The sequence below is a fragment of the Salvelinus fontinalis genome, chromosome 29 (genome assembly GCF_029448725.1).
Source record: "Salvelinus fontinalis isolate EN_2023a chromosome 29, ASM2944872v1, whole genome shotgun sequence".
NCBI lineage: Eukaryota > Metazoa > Chordata > Actinopteri > Salmoniformes > Salmonidae > Salvelinus > Salvelinus fontinalis.
The window spans coordinates 4999887-5025397 of NC_074693.1; the positions used below are offsets into that span (position 1 = coordinate 4999887).

The 25511-nt window shown below is 43.7% G+C and overlaps 1 protein-coding gene across 1 annotated transcript in view; it reads right to left on the bottom strand.

The window, feature by feature from the left end:
* The window catches only part of LOC129827341 (iron-sulfur clusters transporter ABCB7, mitochondrial-like), a 160226-nt gene extending 144171 nt beyond the window's left edge, over positions 1 to 16055 (bottom strand). Inside the window, exons 1-3 of the mRNA XM_055888099.1 lie at positions 15880 to 16055; positions 5893 to 5967; positions 5722 to 5796 (exon numbers count right to left, since the gene is read on the bottom strand). Coding sequence (XP_055744074.1) covers positions 5722 to 5796; positions 5893 to 5967; positions 15880 to 16020 — 291 coding nt within the window. The 5' untranslated portion in view covers positions 16021 to 16055. The remainder of the gene's footprint in view (positions 1 to 5721; positions 5797 to 5892; positions 5968 to 15879) is intronic.
* Between the last annotated feature and the right edge of the window lie 9456 nt (positions 16056 to 25511).

Here is a 25511-nt window from a genome sequence, read left to right on the forward strand (position 1 = left end):
CGGTGGCTGGTCTAGTAGTGGTATGAATTAACACAGCGGTGGCTGGTCTAGTAGTGGTATGAATTAACACAGCGGTGGCTGGTCTAGTAGTGGTATGAATTAACACAGCGGTGGCTGGTCTAGTAGTGGTATGAATTAACACAGCGGTGGCTGGTCTAGTAGTGGTATGAATTAACACAGCGGTGGCTGGTCTAGTAGTGGTATGAATTAACACAGCGGTGGCTGGTCTAGTAGTGGTATGAATTAACACAGCGGTGGCTGGTCTAGTAGTGGTATGAATTAACACAGCGGTGGCTGGTAGTGGTATGAATTAACACAGCGGTGGCTGGTAGTGGTATGAATTAACACAGCGGTGGCTGGTAGTGGTATGAATTAACACAGCGGTGGCTGGTCTAGTAGTGGTATGAATTAACACAGCGGTGGCTGATCTAGTAGTGGTATGAATTAACACAGTGGTGGCTGGTCTAGTAGTGGTATGAATTAACACAGTGGTGGCTGGTCTAGTAGTGGTATGAATTAACACAGTGGTGGCTGGTCTAGTAGTGGTTCTAGTAATGGTATGAATTAACACAGTGGTGGCTGGTCTAGTAGTGGGTCTAGTAGTGGTATGAATTAACACAGTGGTGGCTGGTCTAGTAATGGGTCTATTAGTGGTATGAATTAACACAGCAGTGGCTGGTCTAGTAGTGGTATGAATTAACACAGTGGTGGCTGGTCTAGTAGTGGTATGAATTAACACAGTGGTGGCTGGTCTAGTAGTGGTATGAATTAACACAGCGGTGGCTGGTCTAGTAGTGGTATGAATTAACACAGCGGTGGCTGGTCTAGTAGTGGTATGAATTAACACAGTGGTGGCTGGTCTAGTAGTGGTATGAATTAACACAGTGGTGGCTGGTCTAGTAGTGGTATGAATTAACACAGTGGTGGCTGGTCTAGTAGTGGTATGAATTAACACAGCGGTGGCTGGTCTAGTAGTGGGTCTAGTAGTGGTATGAATTAACACAGTGGTGGCTGGTCTAGTAGTGGTATGAATTAACACAGTGGTGGCTGGTCTAGTAGTGGGTCTAGTAGTGGTATGAATTAACACAGTGGTGGCTGGTCTAGTAGTGGTATGAATTAACACAGCGGTGGCTGGTCTAGTAGTGGTATGAATTAACACAGTGGTGGCTGGTCTAGTAGTGGTATGAATTAACACAGCGGTGGCTGGTCTAGTAGTGGTATGAATTAACACAGCGGTGGCTGGTCTAGTAGTGGTATGAATTAACACAGCGGTGGCTGGTCTAGTAGTGGTATGAATTAACACAGCGGTGGCTGGTCTAGTAGTGGTATGAATTAACACAGCGGTGGCTGGTCTAGTAGTGGTATGAATTAACACAGCGGTGGCTGGTCTAGTAGTGGTATGAATTAACACAGCGGTGGCTGGTCTAGTAGTGGTATGAATTAACACAGCGGTGGCTGGTCTAGTAGTGGTATGAATTAACACAGCGGTGGCTGGTCTAGTAGTGGTATGAATTAACACAGCGGTGGCTGGTCTAGTAGTGGTATGAATTAACACAGCGGTGGCTGGTCTAGTAGTGGTATGAATTAACACAGCGGTGGCTGGTCTAGTAGTGGTATGAATTAACACAGCGGTGGCTGGTCTAGTAGTGGTATGAATTAACACAGCGGTGGCTGGTCTAGTAGTGGGTCTAGTAGTGGTATGAATTAACACAGCGGTGGCTGGTCTAGTAGTGGTATGAATTAACACAGCGGTGGCTGGTCTAGTAGTGGTATGAATTAACACAGCGGTGGCTGGTCTAGTAGTGGTATGAATTAACACAGCGGTGGCTGGTCTAGTAGTGGTATGAATTAACACAGTGGTGGCTGGTCTAGTAGTGGTATGAATTAACACAGCGGTGGCTGGTCTAGTAGTGGTATGAATTAACACGGCGGTGGCTGGTCTAGTAGTGGTATGAATTAACACGGCGGTGGCTGGTCTAGTAGTGGTATGAATTAACACAGCGGTGGCTGGTCTAGTAGTGGTATGAATTAACACAGCGGTGGCTGGTCTAGTAGTGGTATGAATTAACACGGCGGTGGCTGGTCTAGTAGTGGTATGAATTAACACGGCGGTGGCTGGTCTAGTAGTGGTATGAATTAACACAGCAGTGGCTGGTCTAGTAGTGGTATGAATTAACACAGCGGTGGCTGGTAGTGGTATGAATTAACACAGCGGTGGCTGGTCTAGTAGTGGTATGAATTAACACAGCGGTGGCTGATCTAGTAGTGGTATGAATTAACACAGCGGTGGCTGGTCTAGTAGTGGTATGAATTAACACAGTGGTGGCTGGTCTAGTAGTGGTATGAATTAACACAGCGGTGGCTGGTCTAGTAGTGGTATGAATTAACACAGCGGTGGCTGGTCTAGTAGTGGTATGAATTAACACAGCGGTGGCTGGTCTAGTAGTGGGTCTAGTAGTGGTATGAATTAACACAGTGGTGGCTGGTCTAGTAGTGGTATGAATTAACACAGTGGTGGCTGGTCTAGTAGTGGTATGAATTAACACAGTGGTGGCTGGTCTAGTAGTGGTATGAATTAACACAGCGGTGGCTGGTCTAGTAGTGGTATGAATTAACACAGCGGTGGCTGGTCTAGTAGTGGTATGAATTAACACAGTGGTGGCTGGTCTAGTAGTGGTATGAATTAACACAGCGGTGGCTGGTAGTGGTATGAATTAACACAGCGGTGGCTGGTCTAGTAGTGGTATGAATTAACACAGCGGTGGCTGATCTAGTAGTGGTATGAATTAACACAGCGGTGGCTGGTCTAGTAGTGGTATGAATTAACACAGTGGTGGCTGGTCTAGTAGTGGTATGAATTAACACAGCGGTGGCTGGTCTAGTAGTGGTATGAATTAACACAGTGGTGGCTGGTCTAGTAGTGGTATGAATTAACACAGCGGTGGCTGGTCTAGTAGTGGGTCTAGTAGTGGTATGAATTAACACAGTGGTGGCTGGTCTAGTAGTGGTATGAATTAACACAGTGGTGGCTGGTCTAGTAGTGGTATGAATTAACACAGCGGTGGCTGGTCTAGTAGTGGTATGAATTAACACAGCGGTGGCTGGTCTAGTAGTGGTATGAATTAACACAGCGGTGGCTGGTCTAGTAGTGGGTCTAGTAGTGGTATGAATTAACACAGCGGTGGCTGGTCTAGTAGTGGTATGAATTAACACAGCGGTGGCTGGTCTAGTAGTGGTATGAATTAACACAGTGGTGGCTGATCTAGTAGTGGTATGAATTAACACAGCGGTGGCTGGTTTAGTAGTGGTATGAATTAACACAGCGGTGGCTGGTCTAGTAGTGGTATGAATTAACACAGCGGTGGCTGGTCTAGTAGTGGTATGAATTAACACAGCGGTGGCTGGTCTAGTAGTGGTATGAATTAACACAGCGGTGGCTGGTCTAGTAGTGGGTCTAGTAGTGGTATGAATTAACACAGCGGTGGCTGGTCTAGTAGTGGTATGAATTAACACAGCGGTGGCTGGTCTAGTAGTGGTATGAATTAACACAGTGGTGGCTGATCTAGTAGTGGTATGAATTAACACAGTGGTGGCTGGTCTAGTAGTGGTATGAATTAACACAGTGGTGGCTGGTCTAGTAGTGGTATGAATTAACACAGCGGTGGCTGGTTTAGTAGTGGTATGAATTAACACAGCGGTGGCTGGTCTAGTAGTGGTATGAATTAACACAGCGGTGGCTGGTCTAGTAGTGGTATGAATTAACACAGCGGTGGCTGGTCTAGTAGTGGTATGAATTAACACAGCGGTGGCTGGTCTAGTAGTGGTATGAATTAACACAGCGGTGGCTGGTCTAGTAGTGGTATGAATTAACACAGCGGTGGCTGGTCTAGTAGTGGTATGAATTAACACAGCGGTGGCTGGTCTAGTAGTGGTATGAATTAACACAGCGGTGGCTGGTCTAGTAGTGGTATGAATTAACACAGCGGTGGCTGGTCTAGTAGTGGTATGAATTAACACAGCGGTGGCTGGTCTAGTAGTGGTATGAATTAACACAGCGGTGGCTGGTCTAGTAGTGGTATGAATTAACACAGTGGTGGCTGGTCTAGTAGTGGTATGAATTAACACAGTGGTGGCTGGTCTAGTAGTGGGTCTAGTAGTGGTATGAATTAACACAGCGGTGGCTGGTCTAGTAGTGGTATGAATTAACACAGCGGTGGCTGGTCTAGTAATGGTATGAATTAACACAGTGGTGGCTGGTCTAGTACTGGTATGAATTAACACAGTGGTGGCTGGTCTAGTAGTGGTATGAATTAACACAGTGGTGGCTGGTCTAGTAGTGGGTCTAGTAGTGGTATGAATTAACACAGCGGTGGCTGGTCTAGTAGTGGTATGAATTAACACAGTGGTGGCTGGTCTAGTAGTGGGTCTAGTAGTGGTATGAATTAACACAGTGGTTGGCTGGTCTAGTAGTGGTATGAATTAACACAGCGGTGGCTGGTCTAGTAGTGGTATGAATTAACACAGTGGTGGCTGGTCTAGTACTGGTATGAATTAACACAGTGGTGGCTGGTCTAGTAGTGGTATGAATTAACACAGTGGTGGCTGGTCTAGTAGTGGGTCTAGTAGTGGTATGAATTAACACAGCGGTGGCTGGTCTAGTAGTGGTATGAATTAACACAGTGGTTGGCTGGTCTAGTAGTGGTATGAATTAACACAGCGGTGGCTGGTCTAGTAGTGGTATGAATTAACACAGTGGTGGCTGGTCTAGTACTGGTATGAATTAACACAGTGGTGGCTGGTCTAGTACTGGTATGAATTAACACAGTGGTGGCTGGTCTAGTAGTGGTATGAATTAACACAGCGGTGGCTGGTCTAGTAGTGGTATGAATTAACACAGTGGTGGCTGGTCTAGTAGTGGTATGAATTAACACAGCGGTGGCTGGTCTAGTAGTGGTATGAATTAACACAGCGGTGGCTGGTCTAGTAGTGGTATGAATTAACACAGTGGTGGCTGGTCTAGTAGTGGTATGAATTAACACAGTGGTGGCTGGTCTAGTAGTGGGTCTAGTAGTGGTATGAATTAACACAGCGGTGGCTGGTCTAGTAGTGGTATGAATTAACACAGTGGTGGCTGGTCTAGTAGTGGGTCTAGTAGTGGTATGAATTAACACAGTGGTTGGCTGGTCTAGTAGTGGTATGAATTAACACAGCGGTGGCTGGTCTAGTAGTGGTATGAATTAACACAGTGGTGGCTGGTCTAGTACTGGTATGAATTAACACAGTGGTGGCTGGTCTAGTAGTGGTATGAATTAACACAGCGGTGGCTGGTCTAGTAGTGGTATGAATTAACACAGCGGTGGCTGGTCTAGTAGTGGGTCTAGTAGTGGTATGAATTAACACAGCGGTGGCTGGTCTAGTAGTGGTATGAATTAACACAGCGGTGGCTGGTCTAGTAGTGGTATGAATTAACACAGCGGTGGCTGGTCTAGTAGTGGGTCTAGTAGTGGTATGAATTAACACAGCGGTGGCTGGTCTAGTACTGGTATGAATTAACACAGTGGTTGGCTATGAAAGTAAAGGTGACTCTTTCCCTACAGAATTGATTGAGGAAACAAATGAATGATCACCTATTTTCTCTCTGTTTACATGCTGATCACGGAGCTAATAAAACATAACATGATTCTGATACAGAACATTTGGAAGAACTATTTGTTTTCTTACCACATTTTTGGGGTCTGCGTTCAGCCTTCCACCTGCATTTCCGTGCCAACATGTCCTCTCGGTCACCTGCAAATGCTGTGAACAAGCACAGAGTAGATCCTTCAGAGTTCACATTCAGTAATCATTACTGATATCGTAAATGGCATAGGCTCCAATAACAATCCAACGCACCTTTGCAGCCTCCAGTAAACGTCTGTTGTCACTTCTGTTGACTGTCCATGTGGCTGTCCTCAGGTTGGGGCTCAGCTAAAGAACAGGAGAGGAGAGGAGAGGAGAGAACAGAGGAGACGAGACGAGAGAACAGAGGAGACGAGAGAACAGAGGAGAGGGGAGGAGCTTGTTTCAGTAAACATTTACAGGTCATGATACATGGAATTGAATTGTATTTGTTTGTTTTTTACAAAAAAAATTCGGAAAAGGCCACAATCTGATGTGTGGAGACATTTCACTGCAGCTTATATAGAAGGAAACGCTGTGTACATTTGCAAATGCTTTGCCAAATCATATGTGAAGAATGCAACAAAGATACAGAATCATCTGGCCAAGTGCATAAAGTTCCCTCAGCGCTCACAACAAGCAACCTCTGACAAAAGTCGGGGTGGTGTTGTCATCATGTTTGACAGTCTCCTGGAGGGGAAGGAGTCTCTCCAAGACATGGTCATATCACAGTCTGCCGATATGGACAGCCCCATCAAGAGGATCCTGATGTATTTTGGGAGAGAGTGGTAAGCAGCCTGAAACTCCTGAAACCAACAGCAGTAGCCATTGCACGGATTGAGGGAGACAATGCCATCCTGTCTGATGTTCAGACTCTGCTTGCATATGTAAGAGAAGAAATCTGTACTGCCCTGCCCACTTCACTGTTGCTCCAAGCAGTGGAAAATGCAGTTCTGAAATACATCAACAAGAATAAAGACTAGCCCATACACGCCGCAGCGTACATGTTGGACCCCAAGTACGCTGGCAGGAGCATCCTGTCTGGAGATCAACAAGGCCTATGGTGTCATCACTACCGTGTCTCGCCACCTTGGCCTCGGTGAGGGCAAGGTTCTTGGCAGTCTGGCGAAGTACATTGCCAAGCAAGGGCTTGGGATGGAGATATAATATGGCAGTTATGCCAACATATCTCATCAGCCACCTGGTGGAAGGGACTTTGTGGATCTGAGGCTCTTTCCCCTGTTGCCTCCATCATCCTCCAAATCCCACCAACATCAGCCTCCTCAGAGCACAACTGGTCCTTGTTTGGAAACACACACACCAAAGCACGCAACAGACTGACCAATACAAGGGTTGAAAAGTTGGTGGCCATCCGGGCATATTTGAGGCTTTTTGAGCCTGACAATGAGCCATCCTCAACAATGTTGGAAAGTGACAGTGAAGATGAGGCCTCAGAGTCTGATGTTCAAGAGGTGGACATTGAGGAGGTCCAGGGAGAAGACATGGAGTCTGATGTTCAAGAGCGGGACATTGAGGAGGTCCAGGGAGAAGACATGGAAGCCTGATGTTCAAGAGGTGGACATTGAGGAGATGTATCATTGGGGATCATTTAATATTTCCTTCTGATGTTCAGTGAAATCATCCCATGTGAAGAATCAACTAAAGTTCAATTCGTAACTAAATCGTTTTTTGGGGGGGGTTTTCTATTGGAAGGATTTAATAATTTACAATTATGTCTACTTAGGATAAGGTAAAGGGTTTATGATTCTGTCTTCATGTGATATGGTAAATACACTGCTCCAAAAAATAAAGGGAACACTTAAACAACACAATGTAACTCCAAGTCAATTATACTTCTGTGAAATCAAACTGTCCACTTAGGAAGCAACACTGGTTGACAATAAATTTCACATGCTGTTGTGCAAATGGAATAGACAACAGGTGGAAATTATAGGCAATTAGCAAGACACCCCCAATAAAGGAGTGGTTCTGCAGGTGGTGACCACAGACCACTTCTCAGTTCCTATGCTTCCTGGCTGATGTTTTGGTCACTTTTGAATGCTGGCGGTGCTCTCACTCTAGTGGTAGCATGAGACGGAGTCTACAACCCACACAAGTGGCTCAGGTAGTGCAGCTCATCCAGGATGGCACATCAATGCGAGCTGTGGCAAGAAGGTTTGCTGTGTCTGTCAGCGTAGTGTCCAGAGCATGGAGGCGCTACCAGGAGACAGGCCAGTACATCAGGAGACGTGGAGGAGGCCGTAGGAGGGCAACAACCCAGCAGCAGGACCGCTACCTCCGCCTTTGTGCAAGGAGGAGTAGGAGGAGCACTGCCAGAGCCCTGCAAAATTACCTCCAGCAGGCCACAAATGTGCATGTGTCTGCTCAAACGGTCAGAAACAGACTCCATGAGGGTGGTACGAGGACCCGACGTCCACAGGTGGGGGTTGTGCTTACAGCCCAACACCGTGCAGGACGTTTGGCATTTGCCAGAGAACACCAAGATTGGCAAATTCGCCACTGGCGCCCTGTGCTCTTCACAGATGAAAGCAGGTTCACACTGAGCACATGTGACAGACGTGACAGAGTCTGGAGACGCCGTGGAGAACGTTCTGCTGCCTGCCACATCCTCCAGCATGACCGGTTTGGCAGTGGGTCAGTCATGGTGTGGAGTGGCATTTCTTTGGGGGGCCGCACAGCCCTCCATGTGCTCGCCAGAGGTAGCCTGACTGCCATTAGGTACCGAGATGAGATCCTCAGACCCCTTGTGAGACCATATGCTGGTGCGGTTGGCCCTGGGTTCCTCCTAATGCAAGACAATGCTAGACCTCATGTGGCTGGAGTGTGTCAGCAGTTCCTGCAAGAGGAAGGCATTGATGCTATGGACTGGCCCGCCCGTTCCCCAGACCTGAATCCAATTGAGCACATCTGGGACATCATGTCTCGCTCCATCCACCAACGCCACGTTGCACCACAGACTGTCCAGGAGTTGGCGGATGCTTTAGTCCAGGTCTGGGAGGAGATCCCTCAGGAGACCATCCGCCACCTCATCAGGAGCATGCCCAGGCGTTGTAGGGAGGTCATACAGGCACGTGGAGGCCACACACACTACTGAGCCTCATTTTGACTTGTTTTAAGGACATTACATCAAAGTTGGATCAGCCTGTAGTGTGGTTTTCCACTTTAATTTTGAGTGTGACTCCAAATCCAGACCTCCATGGGTTGATAAAATTGATTTCCATTGATCATTTTTGTGTGATTTTGTTGTCAGCACATTCAACTATGTAAAGAAAAGAGTATTTAATAAGAATATTTCATTCATTCAGATCTAGGATGTGTTATTTTAGTGTTCCCTTTATTTATTTGAGCAGTGTATATCCTATGCAAAAAAACATACATTTACATGATATTAATATTAATTTGCATATATTCCCGTTAATTCCCACCTCTGAATATTCCCCAAAATGTGCAAACCTAGTAGCTACCTCGGTATCAGGTTTTTTGGCAAGGAACATACAGGATATCGGTTTCGGACCAAAAAAGTAATATCGCTGCATCCCTAGTTTAAGCATTGTTGCGGACTTAACCATCAATTTTCTCTTTTTCCTATGAAACAGTTTTGATTGTGAAAATCTATAGGAAAACATTTTCACACAGGCTTTTCCTCCGCTGGGCGGGGCGCTGGGGGACATTTCAACACAACTAGAGTATACCTACTTCTCCACACACCACTACATAGGGCTGATGGAGAGACAGCAGTCACACACAGCATGATGTTAAAGGACCACTACATAGGGCTGATGGAGAGACAGCAGTCACACACAGCATGGTGTTAAAGGACCACTACATAGGGCTGATGGAGAGACAGCAGTCACACACAGCATGGTGTTAAAGGACCACTACATAGGGCTGATGGAGAGACAGCAGTCACACACAGCATGGTGTTAAAGGACCACTACATAGGGCTGATGGAGAGACAGCAGTCACACACAGCATGGTGTTAAAGGACCACTACATAGGGCTGATGGAGAGACAGCAGTCACACACAGCATGGTGTTAAAGGACCACTACACCACTACATAGGGCTGATGGAGAGACAGCAGTCACACACAGCATGGTGTTAAAGGACCACTACATAGGGCTGATGGAGAGACAGCAGTCACACACAGCATGGTGTTAAAGGACCACTACATAGGGCTGATGGAGAGACAGCAGTCACACACAGCATGGTGTTAAAGGACCACTACATAGGGCTGATGGAGAGACAGCAGTCACACACAGCATGGTGTTAAAGGACCACTACATAGGGCTGATGGAGAGACAGCAGTCACACACAGCATGGTGTTAAAGGACCACTACATAGGGCTGATGGAGAGACAGCAGTCACACACAGCATGGTGTTAAAGGACCACTACACCACTACATAGGGCTGATGGAGAGACAGCAGTCACACACAGCATGGTGTTAAAGGACCACTACATAGGGCTGATGGAGAGACAGCAGTCACACACAGCATGGTGTTAAAGGATAACCAGTCCATAAACTCAGACATAATAAGCCAGTAGGTCCCAATAATAAGAATCCAAAAACACAACCATTAAGCATTTCCCAATCTAAATGTACAACTAATACTTCCCATTGCATTTCACGTTTAGCACACAAAGGAACCGCTGACCTAAAGTTTAAAGTGGAACTGACAGCATTTTAACTACTTTGCAGATATGAAACACACACAATCATAATATCAGTCCAAAAATAATCAAATTCACAGTTTATTCTACAAAACCAACTTCATAAGAGGCTTTAAAAATAGTTTCTAGACATTGTTGGTAGATTAGATGGATGCAGTTCAATTCATGATTCATATAATTCACTAAAACAGTTCTTGGTAGTTTCCCCTAAAATAAATACCGATATCTGGTTGTAAACACGATGAAGAATGACGCCAGTCATACTGTTGTTCTGGAACATTCTAGAACTATTTATAACACTTGATGTTCCTACGTTCCATAATAATGGCGCTGGAGGGGATGACTGCTGTTTTACGGGCTCCTAGCCAACTGTGCTATTTTGTGTGTCATAATGTTGCTGCTACCGCCTCTTATGACCAAAAAAAAGCTTCTGGATATCAGAAAAACGATTACTCAGCTCGAACTGGACAAAGATTTTTTCTTTAATGAGTCTGACAGGAAGGATATAACGTTGCTCCCGGACAAGGTGTGTTATCCGCCTCTACCATCCGTTCCATTAGCCAACGTGCAATCACTGGAGAATAAACTGGATGAGCTCCATTCGAAACCATCCTACCAACGGGACATTAAAAACTGTAATATCTTGTGTTTCACCGAGACATTGCAGAACGAGACAGGGATAATATACAGTTGGCTCGGCATTAACGTAGGCAAACTGAAATCAATTTGACCTCATTTCCACCAGCATGTCACATGTGCAACCAGAAGGGGGAAAAAATGACCACCTTTACTCCACACACAGAGATGTGTACCAATCTCTCCCTCACCCTCCATCTGGGAAATCTGACCATAATTCTATCCTCCTGATTCCTGCTTACAAGCAAAAACTAAAGCAGGACGCTACATCACTGTTTTGCTAGCACAGACTGGAATATGGTCCTGTATTCATCCAATGGCATTGTGGAGTACACCACCTCAGTCACCAGCTTCATCAGTAAGCGCATCGACGACTTACTTATTAGAGGTCGACCGATTAATTAGGGCCGATTTCAAGTTTTCATCAATCGGTAATTGATCGGTAACAATCGGTAATCAGCAATTTTAGATGCCGATTACATTGCACTCCACGAGGAGACTGCGTGGCAGGCTGACTACCTGTTATGCGAGTGCAGCAAGAAGCCAAAGTAAGTTGCTAGCTAGCATTAAACTTATCTTATAAAAAACAATCAATCTTCACATAATCACTAGTTATAACTACACATGGTTGATGATATTACTAGTTTCTCTAGCTTGTCCTGCGTTGCATATAGTCGATGTGGTGCCTGTTAATTTATCATTGAATCACAGCCTACTTCGCCAAACGGGTGATTTAACAAGCGCATTCGCGAAAAAAGCACAATCGTTGCACCAATGTACCTAACCATAAACATCAACGCCTTTCTGAAAATCAATACACAAGTATATATTTTTAAACCTGTATATTTAGTTAAAAGAAATTAATGTTAGCAGGCAAGATTAACTTGGGAAATTGTGTCACTTCTCTTGCGTTAATTGCACGCAGAGTTAAGGTATATGCAACAGTTTGGGCCGCCTGGCTCTTTGCAAACTGATTTATAACATTGAAGGTTGTGCAATGTAACAGCAATATTTAGACTTATGGATTGATAAAATACAGAACGGTTCAGTATTTCACTGAAATAATAAACGTTTTGTTTTTGAAATTATAGTGTCCGGATTTTACCATATTAATGACCAACGGCTTATATTTCTGTGTTTATTATGTTATAACTAAGTCTATGACTTGATAATGCAGTCTGACTGAGCGGTGGTAAGCTCGTAAGCATTCATTCAAACTTTACTGTGTTGGCCAGCAGCTCTTAGCAATGCTTCAAGCACAGCGCTGTTTATGACTTCAAACCTATCAACTCCTGAGATTAGGCTGGTTATGACTTTAAACCTATCAACTCCTGAGATTAGGCTGGTTATGACTTTAAACCTATCAACTCCTGAGATTAGGCTGGTTATGACTTTAAACCTATCAACTCCTGAGATTAGGCTGGCAATACTAAAGTGCCTATTAGTCCAATAGTCAAAAGGTGTATGAAATACAAATAGTAGAGAGAAATAGTCGACGCGTCATAATTCCTATAATAACTACAACCTAAAACTTCTTACCTGGGAATATTGAAGACTCATGTTAAAAGGAACCACCAGCTTTCATATGTTCTCATGTTCTGAGCAAGGAACTTAAAACGTTAGCTTTCTTACATGGCACATATTGCACTTTTACTTTCTTCTCCAACACTGTTTTTGCATTATTTAAACCAAATTGAACATGTTTCATTATTTACTTGAGGCTAAATTGATTTTAGTGACGTATTGTATTAAGTTAAAATAAGTGTTCATTCAGTATTGTTGTAATTGTCATTATTACAAATAAATAAATAAAAATCGTCCGATTAATCGGTATCGGCTTTTTTGGTCCTCCAATAAATCGGTATCAACGTTGAAAAATCATAATCGGTCGACCTCTAGTACAGTGACAAGTTTTGTTGTTTTGGCTCTGTATTCCAGCACTTGGGATTTGAAATGATACAATGACGATGAGGTTAACGTGAAAACTGTCAGCTTTAATTTGAGGGTATTTTCAGGTTAACGGTTAGCAAATTACAGCATTTTTGTACATAGTACAATAGTAGTACATGTACCCAATTTAAAGGGCCAAAAGTATTGGGACAAATTCACTTGTGTATTAAAGTAGTAGAAAGTATTTTATCCCATATTCATAGCACACAATTACCACATCAAGCTTGTGACAATTTTTAGATGTATTTGCTATTTGTTTGGATTGAGTTTCAGATTATTTCGTGGCTAATAGAAAATGGTAAATAATGTAGTATAAGAGTAGATTTACTAAATACAGATAATCCTGAATGATTTGTGAATAATGACGAGTGAGAAAGTTACTGTAGCAGTTTTGCACAGATACATACAGCTATAGGTGACTCCATCTGACAACTACCCTTCCGCTATGCTTCCCAAATTACCTTTACACACAGGTGTTCAGAGCATGCTAGTGTAACAGTATAACTTTAGACCGTCACCTCGCCCCGACACGGGCGCGAACCAGGGACCCTCTGCACACATCAACAGTCACCCACGAAGCATCGTTACCCATCGCTCCACAAAAGCCGCGGCCCTTGCAGAGCAAGGGGAACCACTACTTCTAGGTTTCAGAGCAAGTGACGTAACTGATTGAAATGCTACTAGCGCGTACCCGCTAACTAGCTAGCCATTTCACATCCGTTACACTAGATAGCTAATTGGCACAGGTGGTCGCCTCGTCTTCCGTAAATAAGCGCTGTAACATGGAGATATGGCCGCGTGGGAACCATAACATGGAATGTATTCATTGAACTTTTTTTAATGATTTCTGGCTGATATGAAAGATAAGGACCCTTACGCATCCAAAACCATTCCACAAGCGAGACATGTTCATGTTCAGACCGAGCGTCAGGCATCTTAACAAAACTCCCCATCCAGAAGACGCCTTCATCCAGTGATTTATGGGACAGAGTCATGATCAAGGGCTAAACCAACCCATGTCGGGTGTCGGGAACAAATTGAGACGGCGCTCGTGGTGTCAGGAACAAATTGAGACGGCGCTCGTGGTGTCAGGAACAAATTGAGACGGCGCTCGTGGTGTCAGGAACAAATTGAGACGGCGCTCGTGGTGTCAGGAACAAATTGAGACGGCGCTCGTGGTGTCAGGAACAAATTGAGACGGCGCTCGTGGTGTCAGGAACAAATTGAGACGGCGCTCGTGGTGTCAGGAACAAATTGAGACGGCGCTCGTGGTGTCAGGAACAAATTGAGACGGCGCTCGTGGTGTCAGGAACAAATTGAGACGGCGCTCGTGGTGTCAGGAACAAATTGAGACGGCGCTCGTGGTGTCAGGAACAAATTGAGACGGCGCTCGTGGTGTCAGGAACAAATTGAGACGGCGCTCGTGGTGTCAGGAACAAATTGAGACGGCGCTCGTGGTGTCAGGAACAAATTGAGACGGCGCTCGTGGTGTCAGGAACAAATTGAGACGGCGCTCGTGGTGTCAGGAACAAATTGAGACGGCGCTCGTGGTGTCAGGAACAAATTGAGACGGCGCTCGTGGTGTCAGGAACAAATTGAGACGGCGCTCGTGGTGTCAGGAACAAATTGAGACGGCGCTCGTGGTGTCAGGAACAAATTGAGACGGCGCTCGTGGTGTCAGGAACAAATTGAGACGGCGCTCGTGGTGTCAGGAACAAATTGAGACGGCGCTCGTGGTGTCAGGAACAAATTGAGACGGCGCTCGTGGTGTCAGGAACAAATTGAGACGGCGCTCGTGGTGTCAGGAACAAATTGAGACGGCGCTCGTGGTGTCAGGAACAAATTGAGACGGCGCTCGTGGTGTCAAGAACAAATTGAGACGGCGCTCGTGGTGTCAGGAACAAATTGAGACGGCGCTCGTGGTGTCAGGAACAAATTGAGACGGCGCTCGTGGTGTCAGGAACAAATTGAGACGGCGCTCGTGGTGTCAGGAACAAATTGAGACGGCGCTCGTGGTGTCAGGAACAAATTGAGACGGCGCTCGTGGTGTCAGGAACAAATTGAGACGGCGCTCGTGGTGTCAGAAACAAATTGAGACGGCGCTCGTGGTGTCAGGAACAAATTGAGACGGCGCTCGTGGTGTCAGGAACAAATTGAGACGGCGCTCGTGGTGTCAGGAACAAATTGAGACGGCGCTCGTGGTGTCAGGAACAAATTGAGACGGCGCTCGTGGTGTCAGGAACAAATTGAGACGGCGCTCGTGGTGTCAGGAACAAATTGAGACGGCGCTCGTGGTGTCAGGAACAAATTGAGACGGCGCTCGTGGTGTCAGGAACAAATTCAGACGGTGCTCGTGGTGTCAGGAACAAATTGAGACGGTGCTCGTGGTGTCAAGAACAAATTGAGACGGTGCTCGTGGTGGAAAACATTTTTGGATCAACAACAGTGAGTAAAGCGTGTCATCGTGACACGCGGTACGTTGTCAGTTCTGAAGTAGGCAGGTAGCCTAGCGGTTACGAGCGTTGAGCAAGTAAGCGAAAGGTTGCTGGTTCGAATCCCCGAGCCGACTGGGTAAAAATAAAAATCTATCGATGTGCCCTACTGCAAGTAAATCGATCTGGATTGGAGTTTCTGCCCCACAATTTAAATACCTAGGTGATCACCCCTCAGCCAGCTAACCTTAGCTACGTATGAGATGTTATCAAAGTAACTTTAGCTAGTTAATGTCGAAATCACTTTCCCTTTAATCTCAACTTGAAGCCAAACATCGACAGCCATGGCAATCTTGTGAAACAACGCTCCACAAACTTGGTTAACTTTCTGACTAATACAACTTAATACGCAGTCACCCCAAACTAGCTAACTTTATAACAGTATGATGGGAACTTGTCGAAAGTGTCTCTCTACTAAGTGTCCTTCCTCCCCTCTCCAGGTTAATACTCACCAAATAAGTCTTCTGATGCTTCCCATTCGGTGTGTTACCTCCTCTCCAAATATGATACGAACTTGTATGTTGAAGTAAAGTAGAAAAGGTTTGTCTTTGCAAGTGGAGTCCACATTTCAGCTGTACCAACAGCGGCGCCATCTTGCCAAAGGAAGGCGGGTTCCATAATCAACAGTTACGTCACAGCAATGAGATTGATATTTCACCGGATGTATAAATGTGAAGCATCCGCTTGGCGTTACCACGGAGGAAGGACAGTTGTCCTCATAAATGTAAATTCACGAATAAAAATCCACTCTTCCGTGTTTTCTATAAGGAATTTGACCAGTACATTAAGACCATTCTACATTCTTCTAATAAGAAAGCTGTTAAAACAATATGTGTGTTTCTTTTAAGGTCTTTGTATAATCTGTCATTTGTTGTAACCCCTAGCATATGTTATAATTTTCTATTTATGTACTTTTTGTATGAATGCAGACTTTTCTACATTGGTAATAAAAATAAATAAAATAATTTTTAAAAAGGAAGCCCAGTTGCAGGCATTGGGAGACGCTGGACCGAGATGGATTTGGTCGAAATTCAACAAATTTTCTCATCGATGATACATTTGATGTTAATAAAATGTTCTGTTCGCAAAACTAGAATATATTACGAACAGAGTGGACTACGTTTTGTAGACTTTACTCTTTGCAAAAAAAATGTTAAATGCCGTTGTTTAGAAGGAGTGCATAGACAAAAGTAGTTATTGGACACCAGCACTTCACAGAGTAGGCGTTCCCTAACGGAATATGCGCATGCGTGCTAGAATGCGCCAATAGGATCTTGCCTGTTCTGCCCACTATGACTCGTTTGTTCCCATTTGAAACGACGTGCTGGGGTCTCTTTGTTATTAAAATCTTGGGTTACATTATTTCGGATTAGAACGAACTTTGTCCCGGTCGCCGGAATTTTTTAAAGGAATAAAATCATAATAGCCATCTATGTGGCTATTTCGCAACATTTGGTTATTATATACGTACTTAAATAACATGACATTTATTTCGTTGTTCAGCTTGGAATTTAGGTTTTACTCTTGTAATTGATCCGATTTCTAAACATACTGCTGTAAAAGTATTGATAAGTTAATGGAAAGATACTCAAGTAAAAGTGAACGTCACCCAGTAAAATACTACTTGAGTAAAAGTCTAAAAGTATTTGGTTCTAAATATACTTAAGTATCAAAACTAAAAGTATAAATCATTAAAAATTAATTTTATTAAGCAAAGCAAATGGCACCATTTTCTTGTTTTTAAAATGTACAGATAGCCAGGGGTACACTCCAACACTGACGTAATGCTTTATAGCCTCTTCACTGATGGGCATAATGCTTTATAGCCTCTACACGGATGGACATAATGCTTTATAGCCTCTACACTGGTGGACATAATGCTTTATAGCCTCTACACTGATGGACATAATGCTTTATAACCTCTACACTGATGAACATAATGCTTTATAGCCTCTACACTGGTGGACATAATGCTTTATAGCCTCTACACTGATGGACATAATGCTTTATAGCCTCTACACTGATGGACATAATCCTTTATAGCCTCTACACTGATGAACATAATGCTTTATAGCCTCTACACTGGTGGACATAATGCTTTATAGCCTCTACACTGATGGACATAATGCTTTATAGCCTCTACACTGATGGACATAATGCTTTATAGCCTCTACACTGATGGACATAATCCTTTATAGCCTCTACACTGATGGACATAATGCTTTATAGCCTCTACACTGATGGACATAATGCTTTATAGCCTCTACACTGATGGACATAATGCTTTATAGCCTCTACACTGATGAACATAATGCTTTATAGCCTCTACACTGGTGGACATAATGCTTTATAGCCTCTACACTGGTGGACATAATGCTTTATAGCCTCTACACTGGTGGACATAAAGCTTTATAGCCTCTTCACTGATGGACAAAATGCTTTATAGCCTCTACACTGATGGACATAATGCTTTATAGCCTCTACACCGGTGGACATAATGCTTTATAGCCTCTACACTGATGGACATAATGCTTTATAGCCTCTACACTGGTGGACATAATGCTTTATAGCCTCTACACTGGTGGACATAATGCTTTATAGCCTCTACACTGATGGACATAATGCTTTATAACCTCTACACTGATGGACATAATGCTTTATAGCCTCTTCACTTGTGGACATAATGCTTTATAGCCTCTACACTGATGGACATAATGCTTTATAGCCTCTACACTGATGGACATAATGCTTTATAGCCTCTACACTGATGGACATAATGCTTTATAGCCTCTACACTGGTGGACATAATTTTTTTATTTATTTATTTTTATTTAACCTTTATTTAACCAGGTAGGCAAATTGAGAACACGTTCTCATTTACAATTGCGACCTGGCCAAGATAAAGCAAAGCAGTTCGACACATACAACAACACATAGTTACACATGGAGTAAAAACAAACATATAGTCAATAATACAGTGAAAAAGATAAAAAAATAAGTCTATATACAATGTGAGCAAGTGAGGTGAGATAAGGGAGGTGAAGGCAAACAGATATATGTATAAATAAATAAAAATATAAAAAGGCCATGGAGGCGAAGTGAGTACAACACAGCAAGTAAAATAAAAACTAAAAAAAAAAAACACTGGAATGGTTGGTTTGCATTGGAAGAAAGTGCAAAGTAGAGACAGAAATAATGGGGTGCAAAGGAGCAAAATAAATTAATAAATAAATACAGTAGGTAAAGAGGTAGTTGTTTGGGCTAAATTGTAGATGGGTTATGTACAGGTGCAGTAATCTATGAGCTGCTCTGACAGCTGGTGCTTAAAGCTAGTGAGGGAGATAGGTGTTTCCAGTTTCAGAGATTTTTGTAGTTCGTTCCAGTCATTGGCAGCAGAGAACTGGAAGGAGAGGCGTCCAAAGGAAGAATTGGTTTTGGGGGTGACTAGAGAGATATACCTGCTGGAGCGCGTGCTACGGGTAGGTGCTGCTATGGTGACCAGCGAGCTGAGATAAGGGGGGACTTTACCTAGCAGGGTCTTGTAGATGACCTGGAACCAATGGGTTTGGCGACGAGTATGAAGCGAGGGCCAGCCAACGAGAGTGTACAGGTCGCAGTGGTGGGTAGTATATGGGGCTTTGGTGACAAAACGGATGGCACTGTGATAGACTGCATCCAATTTATTGAGTAGGGTTTTGGAGGCTATTTTGTAAATGACATCACCGAAGTCGAGGATTGGTAGGATGGTCAGTTTTACAAGGGTATGTTTGGCAGCATGAGTAAAGGATGCTTTGTTGCGGAATAGGAAGCCAATTCTAGATTTGACTTTGGATTGGAGATGTTTGATGTGGGTCTGGAAGGAGAGTTTACAGTCTAACCAGACACCTAGGTATTTGTAGTTGTCCACATATTCTAAGTCAGAGCCGTCCAAAGTAGTGATGTTGGACAGGCGGGCAGGAGCATGCAGCGATCGGTTGAAGAGCATGCATTTGGTTTTACTTGTATTTAAGAGCAGTTGGAGGCCACGGAAGGAGAGTTGTATGGCATTGAAGCTCGCCTGGAGGGTTGTTAACACAGTGTCAAAAGAAGGGCCAGAAGTATACAGAATAGTGTCGTCTGCGTAGAGGTGGATCAGAGAATCACCAGCAGCAAGAGCGACATCATTGATGTAAACAGAGAAGAGAGTCGGTCCAAGAATTGAACCCTGTGGCACCCCCATAGAGACTGCCAGAGGCCCGGACAACAGACCCTCCGATTTGACACACTGAACTCTATCAGAGAAGTAGTTGGTGAACCAGGCGAGGCAATCATTAGAGAAACCAAGGCTGTCGAGTCTGCCAATGAGGATGTGGTGATTGACAGAGTCAAAAGCCTTGGCCAGGTCAATGAATACGGCTGCACAGTATTGTTTCCTATCGATGGCGGTTACGATATCGTTTATGACCTTGAGCGTGGCTGAGGTGCACCCATGACCAGCTCTGAAACCAGATTGCATAGCGGAGAAGGTGTGGTGTGATTCGAAATGGTCGGTAATCTGTTTGTTGACTTGGCTTTCGAAGACCTTAGAAAGGCAGGGTAGGATAGATATAGGTCTGTAGCAGTTAGGGTCAAGGGTGTCCCCCCCTTTGAAGAGGGGGATAACCGCAGCTGCTTTCCAATCTTTGGGGATCTCAGACGACACGAAAGAGAGGTTGAAGAGGCTAGTAATAGGGGTGGCAACAATTTCAGCAGATAGTTTTAGAAAGAAAGGGTCCAGATTATCTAGCCCGGCTGATTTGTAAGGGTCCAGATTTTGCAGCTCATTAAGAACATCAGCTGACTGTATTTGGGAGAAAGAGAAATGGGGAAGGCTTGGGCGAGTAGCAGAGGGGAGGGCAGTGCTGTTGTCCCGGGTAGGGGTAGCCAGGTGGAAAGCATGGCCAGCCGTAGAAAAATGCTTATTGAAATTCTCAATTATAGTGGATTTGTCGGTGGTGACAGTGTTTCCTATCTTCAGGGCGGTTGGAAGCTGGGAGGAGGTGTTCTTATTCTCCATGGACTTTACGGTGTCCCAGAACTTTTTTGAATTTGTGTTGCAGGAAGCAAATTTCTGCTTGAAAAAGCTAGCCTTGGCTGTTCTAACTGCCTGTGTATATTGGTTTCTGGCTTCCCTGAAAAGTTGCATATATAATGCTTTATAGCCTCTACACTGATGGACATAATGCTTTATAGCCTCTTCACTGATGGACATAATGCTTTATAGCCTCTACACTGATGGACATAATGCTTTATAGCCTCTTCACTGATGGACATAATGGTTTATAGCCTCTACACTGGTGGACATAATGCTTTATAGCCTCTACACTGATGGACATAATGCTTTATAGCCTCTTCACTGGTGGACATAATGCTTTATAGCCTCTACACTGATGGGCATAATGCTTTATAGCCTCTACACTGATGGACATAATGCTTTATAGACCACCAGTCACTAGACCACCAGTCAACTTTTCTAATTGTTATGTGGGGAGGTCACAGTAACTATCTACCAAATCTATTAGGTTGATTACTTCTCCTTGCCATTATCAGTCACCTGATGGTAAGACAAGACATCTGATTTTTTTGTGAAGGTATGATGGGGGTCCGTGGATCACCGGTTTGCCTGGGAGGTTGAAGACCCCTGGTCTAGGGGTTAGCGGGTAGAGACTAGAGAATTAGAATGACAAATGGAAACGTGTCGGAGAACATTAGAATGACAAATAGAACCGTGTCGGAGAACATTAGAATGACAAAGAGAACCGTGTCGGAGAACATTAGAATGACAAATCTGAAACCCCACCTCTTCAAGGAATACCTAGGATAAAGCAATCCTTCTGCCCCCCCCCCCCCCTTAAAAGATTTAGATGCACTATTGTAAAGTGGCTGTTCCACTGGATGTCATAAGGTGAATGCACCAATTTGTAAGTCGCTCTGGATAAGAGCGTCTGCTAAATGACTTAAATGAAATGTAAATGTAAATCGAACCGTGTCGGAGAACATCAGAATGACAAATAGAACCATGTCGGAGAACATTAGAATGACAAATAGAACCGTGTCGGAGAACATCAGAATGACAAATAGAACCGTGTCGGAGAACATTAGAATGACAAATAGAACTGTGTAGGAGAACATTAGAATGACAAATAGAACCGTGTCGGAGAACATCAGAATGACAAATAGAACCGTGTCGGAAAACATTAGAATGACAAATAGAACCGTGTCGGAGAACATCAGAATGACAAATAGAACCGTGTCGGAGAACATTAGAATGACAAATAGAACCATGTCGGAGAACATTAGAATGACAAATAGAACCGTGTAGGAGAACATTAGAATGACAAATAGAACCGTGTCGGAGAACATTAGAATGACAAATAGAACCGTGTCGGAGAACATCAGAATGACAAATAGAACCGTGTCGGAGAACATCAGAATGACAAATAGAACCGTGTCGGAGAACATTAGAATGACAAATAGAACCGTGTCGGAGAACATCAGAATGACAAATCGAACCGTGTCGGAGAACATTAGAATAACAAATAGAACCGTGTCGGAGAACATCAGAATGACAAATCAAACCGTGTAGGAGAACATTAGAATGACAAATAGAACCATGTCGGAGAACATTAGAATGACAAATAGAACCGTGTAGGAGAACATTAGAATGACAAATAGAACCGTGTCGGAGAACATTAGAATGACAAATAGAACTGTGTCGGAGAACATCAGAATGACAAATAGAACCGTGTCGGAGAACATTAGAATGACAAATAGAACTGTGTCGGAGAACATCAGAATGACAAATAGAACCGTGTCGGAGAACATTAGAATGACAAATAGAACCGTGTCGGAGAACATTAGAATGACAAATAGAACCGTGTCGGAGAACATTAGAATGACAAAGAGAACCGTGTAGGAGAACATTAGAACGACAAATAGAACCGTGTCGGAGAACATTAGAATGACAAATAGAACTGTGTCGGAGAACATTAGAATGACAAATAGAACTGTGTCGGAGAACATCAGAATGACAAATAGAACCGTGTCGGAGAACATTAGAATGACAAATAGAACTGTGTCGGAGAACATCAGAATGACAAATAGAACCGTGTAGGAGAACATCAGAATGACAAATAGAACCGTGTCGGAGAACATCAGAATGACAAATAGAACCGTGTAGGAGAACATCAGAATGACAAATAGAACCGTGTCGGAGAACATTAGAATGACAAATAGAACTGTGTCGGAGAACATCAGAATGACAAAGAGAACCGTGTAGGAGAACATTAGAACGACAAATAGAACCTTGTCGGAGAACATTAGAATGACAAATCGAACCGTGTCGGAGAACATTAGAATGACAAATCGAACCGTGACCTAGCATGTATGAGCCGTGACCTAGCATGTATGAGCTCTGACCTAGCATGTATGAGCCGTGACCTAGCATGTATGAGCCTTGACCTAGCATGTATGAGCCTTGACCTAGCATGTATGAGCCGTGACCTAGCATGTATGAGCCGTGACCTAGCATGTATGAGCCGTGACCTAGCATGTATGAGCCGTGACCTAGCATGTATGAGCCGTGACCTAGCATGTATGAGCCGTGACCTAGCATGTATGAGCCGTGACCTAGCATGTTTGAGCCGTGACCTAGCATGTTTGAGCCGTGAGCTAGCATGTTTGAGCCGTGACCTAGCATGTATGAGCTGTGACCTAGCATGTTTGAGCCTTGACCTAGCATGTATGAGCTGTGACCTAGCATGTATGAGCTGTGACCTAGCATGTTTGAGACGTGACCTAGCATGTTTGAGCCGTGACATGTTTTTAGCCGTGACCTAGTATGTATGAGCCTTGACCTAGCATGCATGAGCTGTGACCTAGCATGTTTGAGCCGTGACCTAGCATGTTTTTAGCCGTGACCTAGCATGTTTTTAGCCGTGACCTAGCATGTATGAGCCTTGACCTAGCAACATAGAGACTCATATCACTGGCCACTTTAATAAATGGATCACTAGTCACTTTAATAATGCCTACTTAACTTACATACTCATCTCATATGTGTAAGCTATATTTTATACCATCTATTGCACCTTGCCTATGCCGCTCGGTCATCGCTCATCCATATATTTATATGTACATATTCTTATTCACCCCTTTAGATTTGTGTGTATTAGGTAGTTGTTATGAATCTGTTAGATTACTAGTGAGATATTACTGCACTGTCGGAACTAGAAGCACAAGCATTTACACACTACACTCGCATTAACATCTGCTAACCATATGTATGTGACCAATAAAATTTGATTTGACATGATTTGTTTGACAGCTAACACTCTGCTCTGTTCATTTCATATGTTACATGTTACTGTGTTTGACAGCTAACACTCTGCTCTGTTCATTTCATATGTTACATGTTACTGTGTTTGACAGCTAACACTCTGCTCTGTTCATTTCATATGTTACATGTTACTGTGTTTGACAGCTAACACTCTGCTCTGTTCATTTCATATGTTACATGTTACTGTGTTTGACAGCTAACACTCTGCTCTGTTCATTTCATATGTTACATGTTACTGTGTTTGACAGCTAACACTCTGCTCTGTTCATTTCATATGTTACATGTTACTGTGTTTGACAGCTAACACTCTGCTCTGTTCATTTCATATGTTACATGTTACTGTGTTTGACAGCTAACACTCTGCTCTGTTCATTTCATATGTTACATGTTACTGTGTTTGACAGCTAACACTCTGCTCTGTTCATTTCATATGTTACATGTTACTGTGTTTGACAGCTAACACTCTGCTCTGTTCATTTCATATGTTACATGTTCTGTTTACTCATGGAAACAGTGATGCTCTCCTCCAGAATTCATGTGTTCCATCCAGCATGGTCACCTTATCCCCTAAATAGTGCACAACTTTGACCAGGTCCCAGAGGACCCATAGGGCTCTGGTCTAAAGTAGTGCACTATAAAGGGAGTATGGTTCCATAGGGCTCTAGTCTAAAGTAGTGCACTATAAAGGGAGTAGGGTTCCATAGGGCTCTGGTCTAAAGTAGTGCACTATAAAGGGAGTATGGTTCCATAGGTCTCTGGTCTAAAGTAGTGCACTATAAAGTGAGTAGAGTTCCATAGGGCTCTGGTCTAAAGTAGTGCACTATAAAGGGAGTAGGGTGCCATTTGGCAGGTGCATTGCTTTCTTGGCCTGAGCTGGGGCGTGGTTATGTCATCATAGCTCTGTGTTCCCTTAAAACCAAGGTGAGCTTCGGCGACATTTCTTGGACAATACTAAAAAATGGCGTAGGTCTCCAACATGTATAGATGTTACACCTGGTCACCAGCAGTGGGCGCTGCAGGACCAAACTAAACCCAAAGACCCTTGCAGCTGAACGCCCCTTATCACTGACCACTTTAAAACCAACACCCCGTTATCGCTGGTGATACTCAAGTATTTTTTTTTTTTAGTTGATGCGTGTGAACGTCATATCTCGTTTACAATAACCTGAATAAGCTCCTGTCAGAGTTTTAAGGAACCCAAATAAGATAACTGGGATAAGCTTGTCTTAGATGGGATACTGTGGCATGTAAAGGTCTTATCCCATTTACTGATGTTTTTCACAGTCTGCCGGGCTCAGTTTCACCATAGTATCACCATAGTAAATAGTTTCACCATAGTACAACCATAGTAAATAGTATCACCATAGTACCACCATAGTAAATAGTATCACCACAGTACCACCATAGTATATAGTATCACCAGGGTATATAGTATCACCATAGTAAATAGTATCACCATACTATCACCATGGTATATAGTATCACCATAGTACCACCATAGTAAATAGTATCACCATAGTACAACCATAGTACCACCATAGTAAATAGTATCACCACAGTACCACCATAGTATATAGTATCACCAGGGTATATAGTATCACCATAGTATCACCATAGTAAATAGTATCACCACAGTACCACCATAGTATATAGTATCACCATGGTATATAGTATCACCATAGTATCACCATGGTATATAGTATCACCATAGTACCACCATAGTATCAC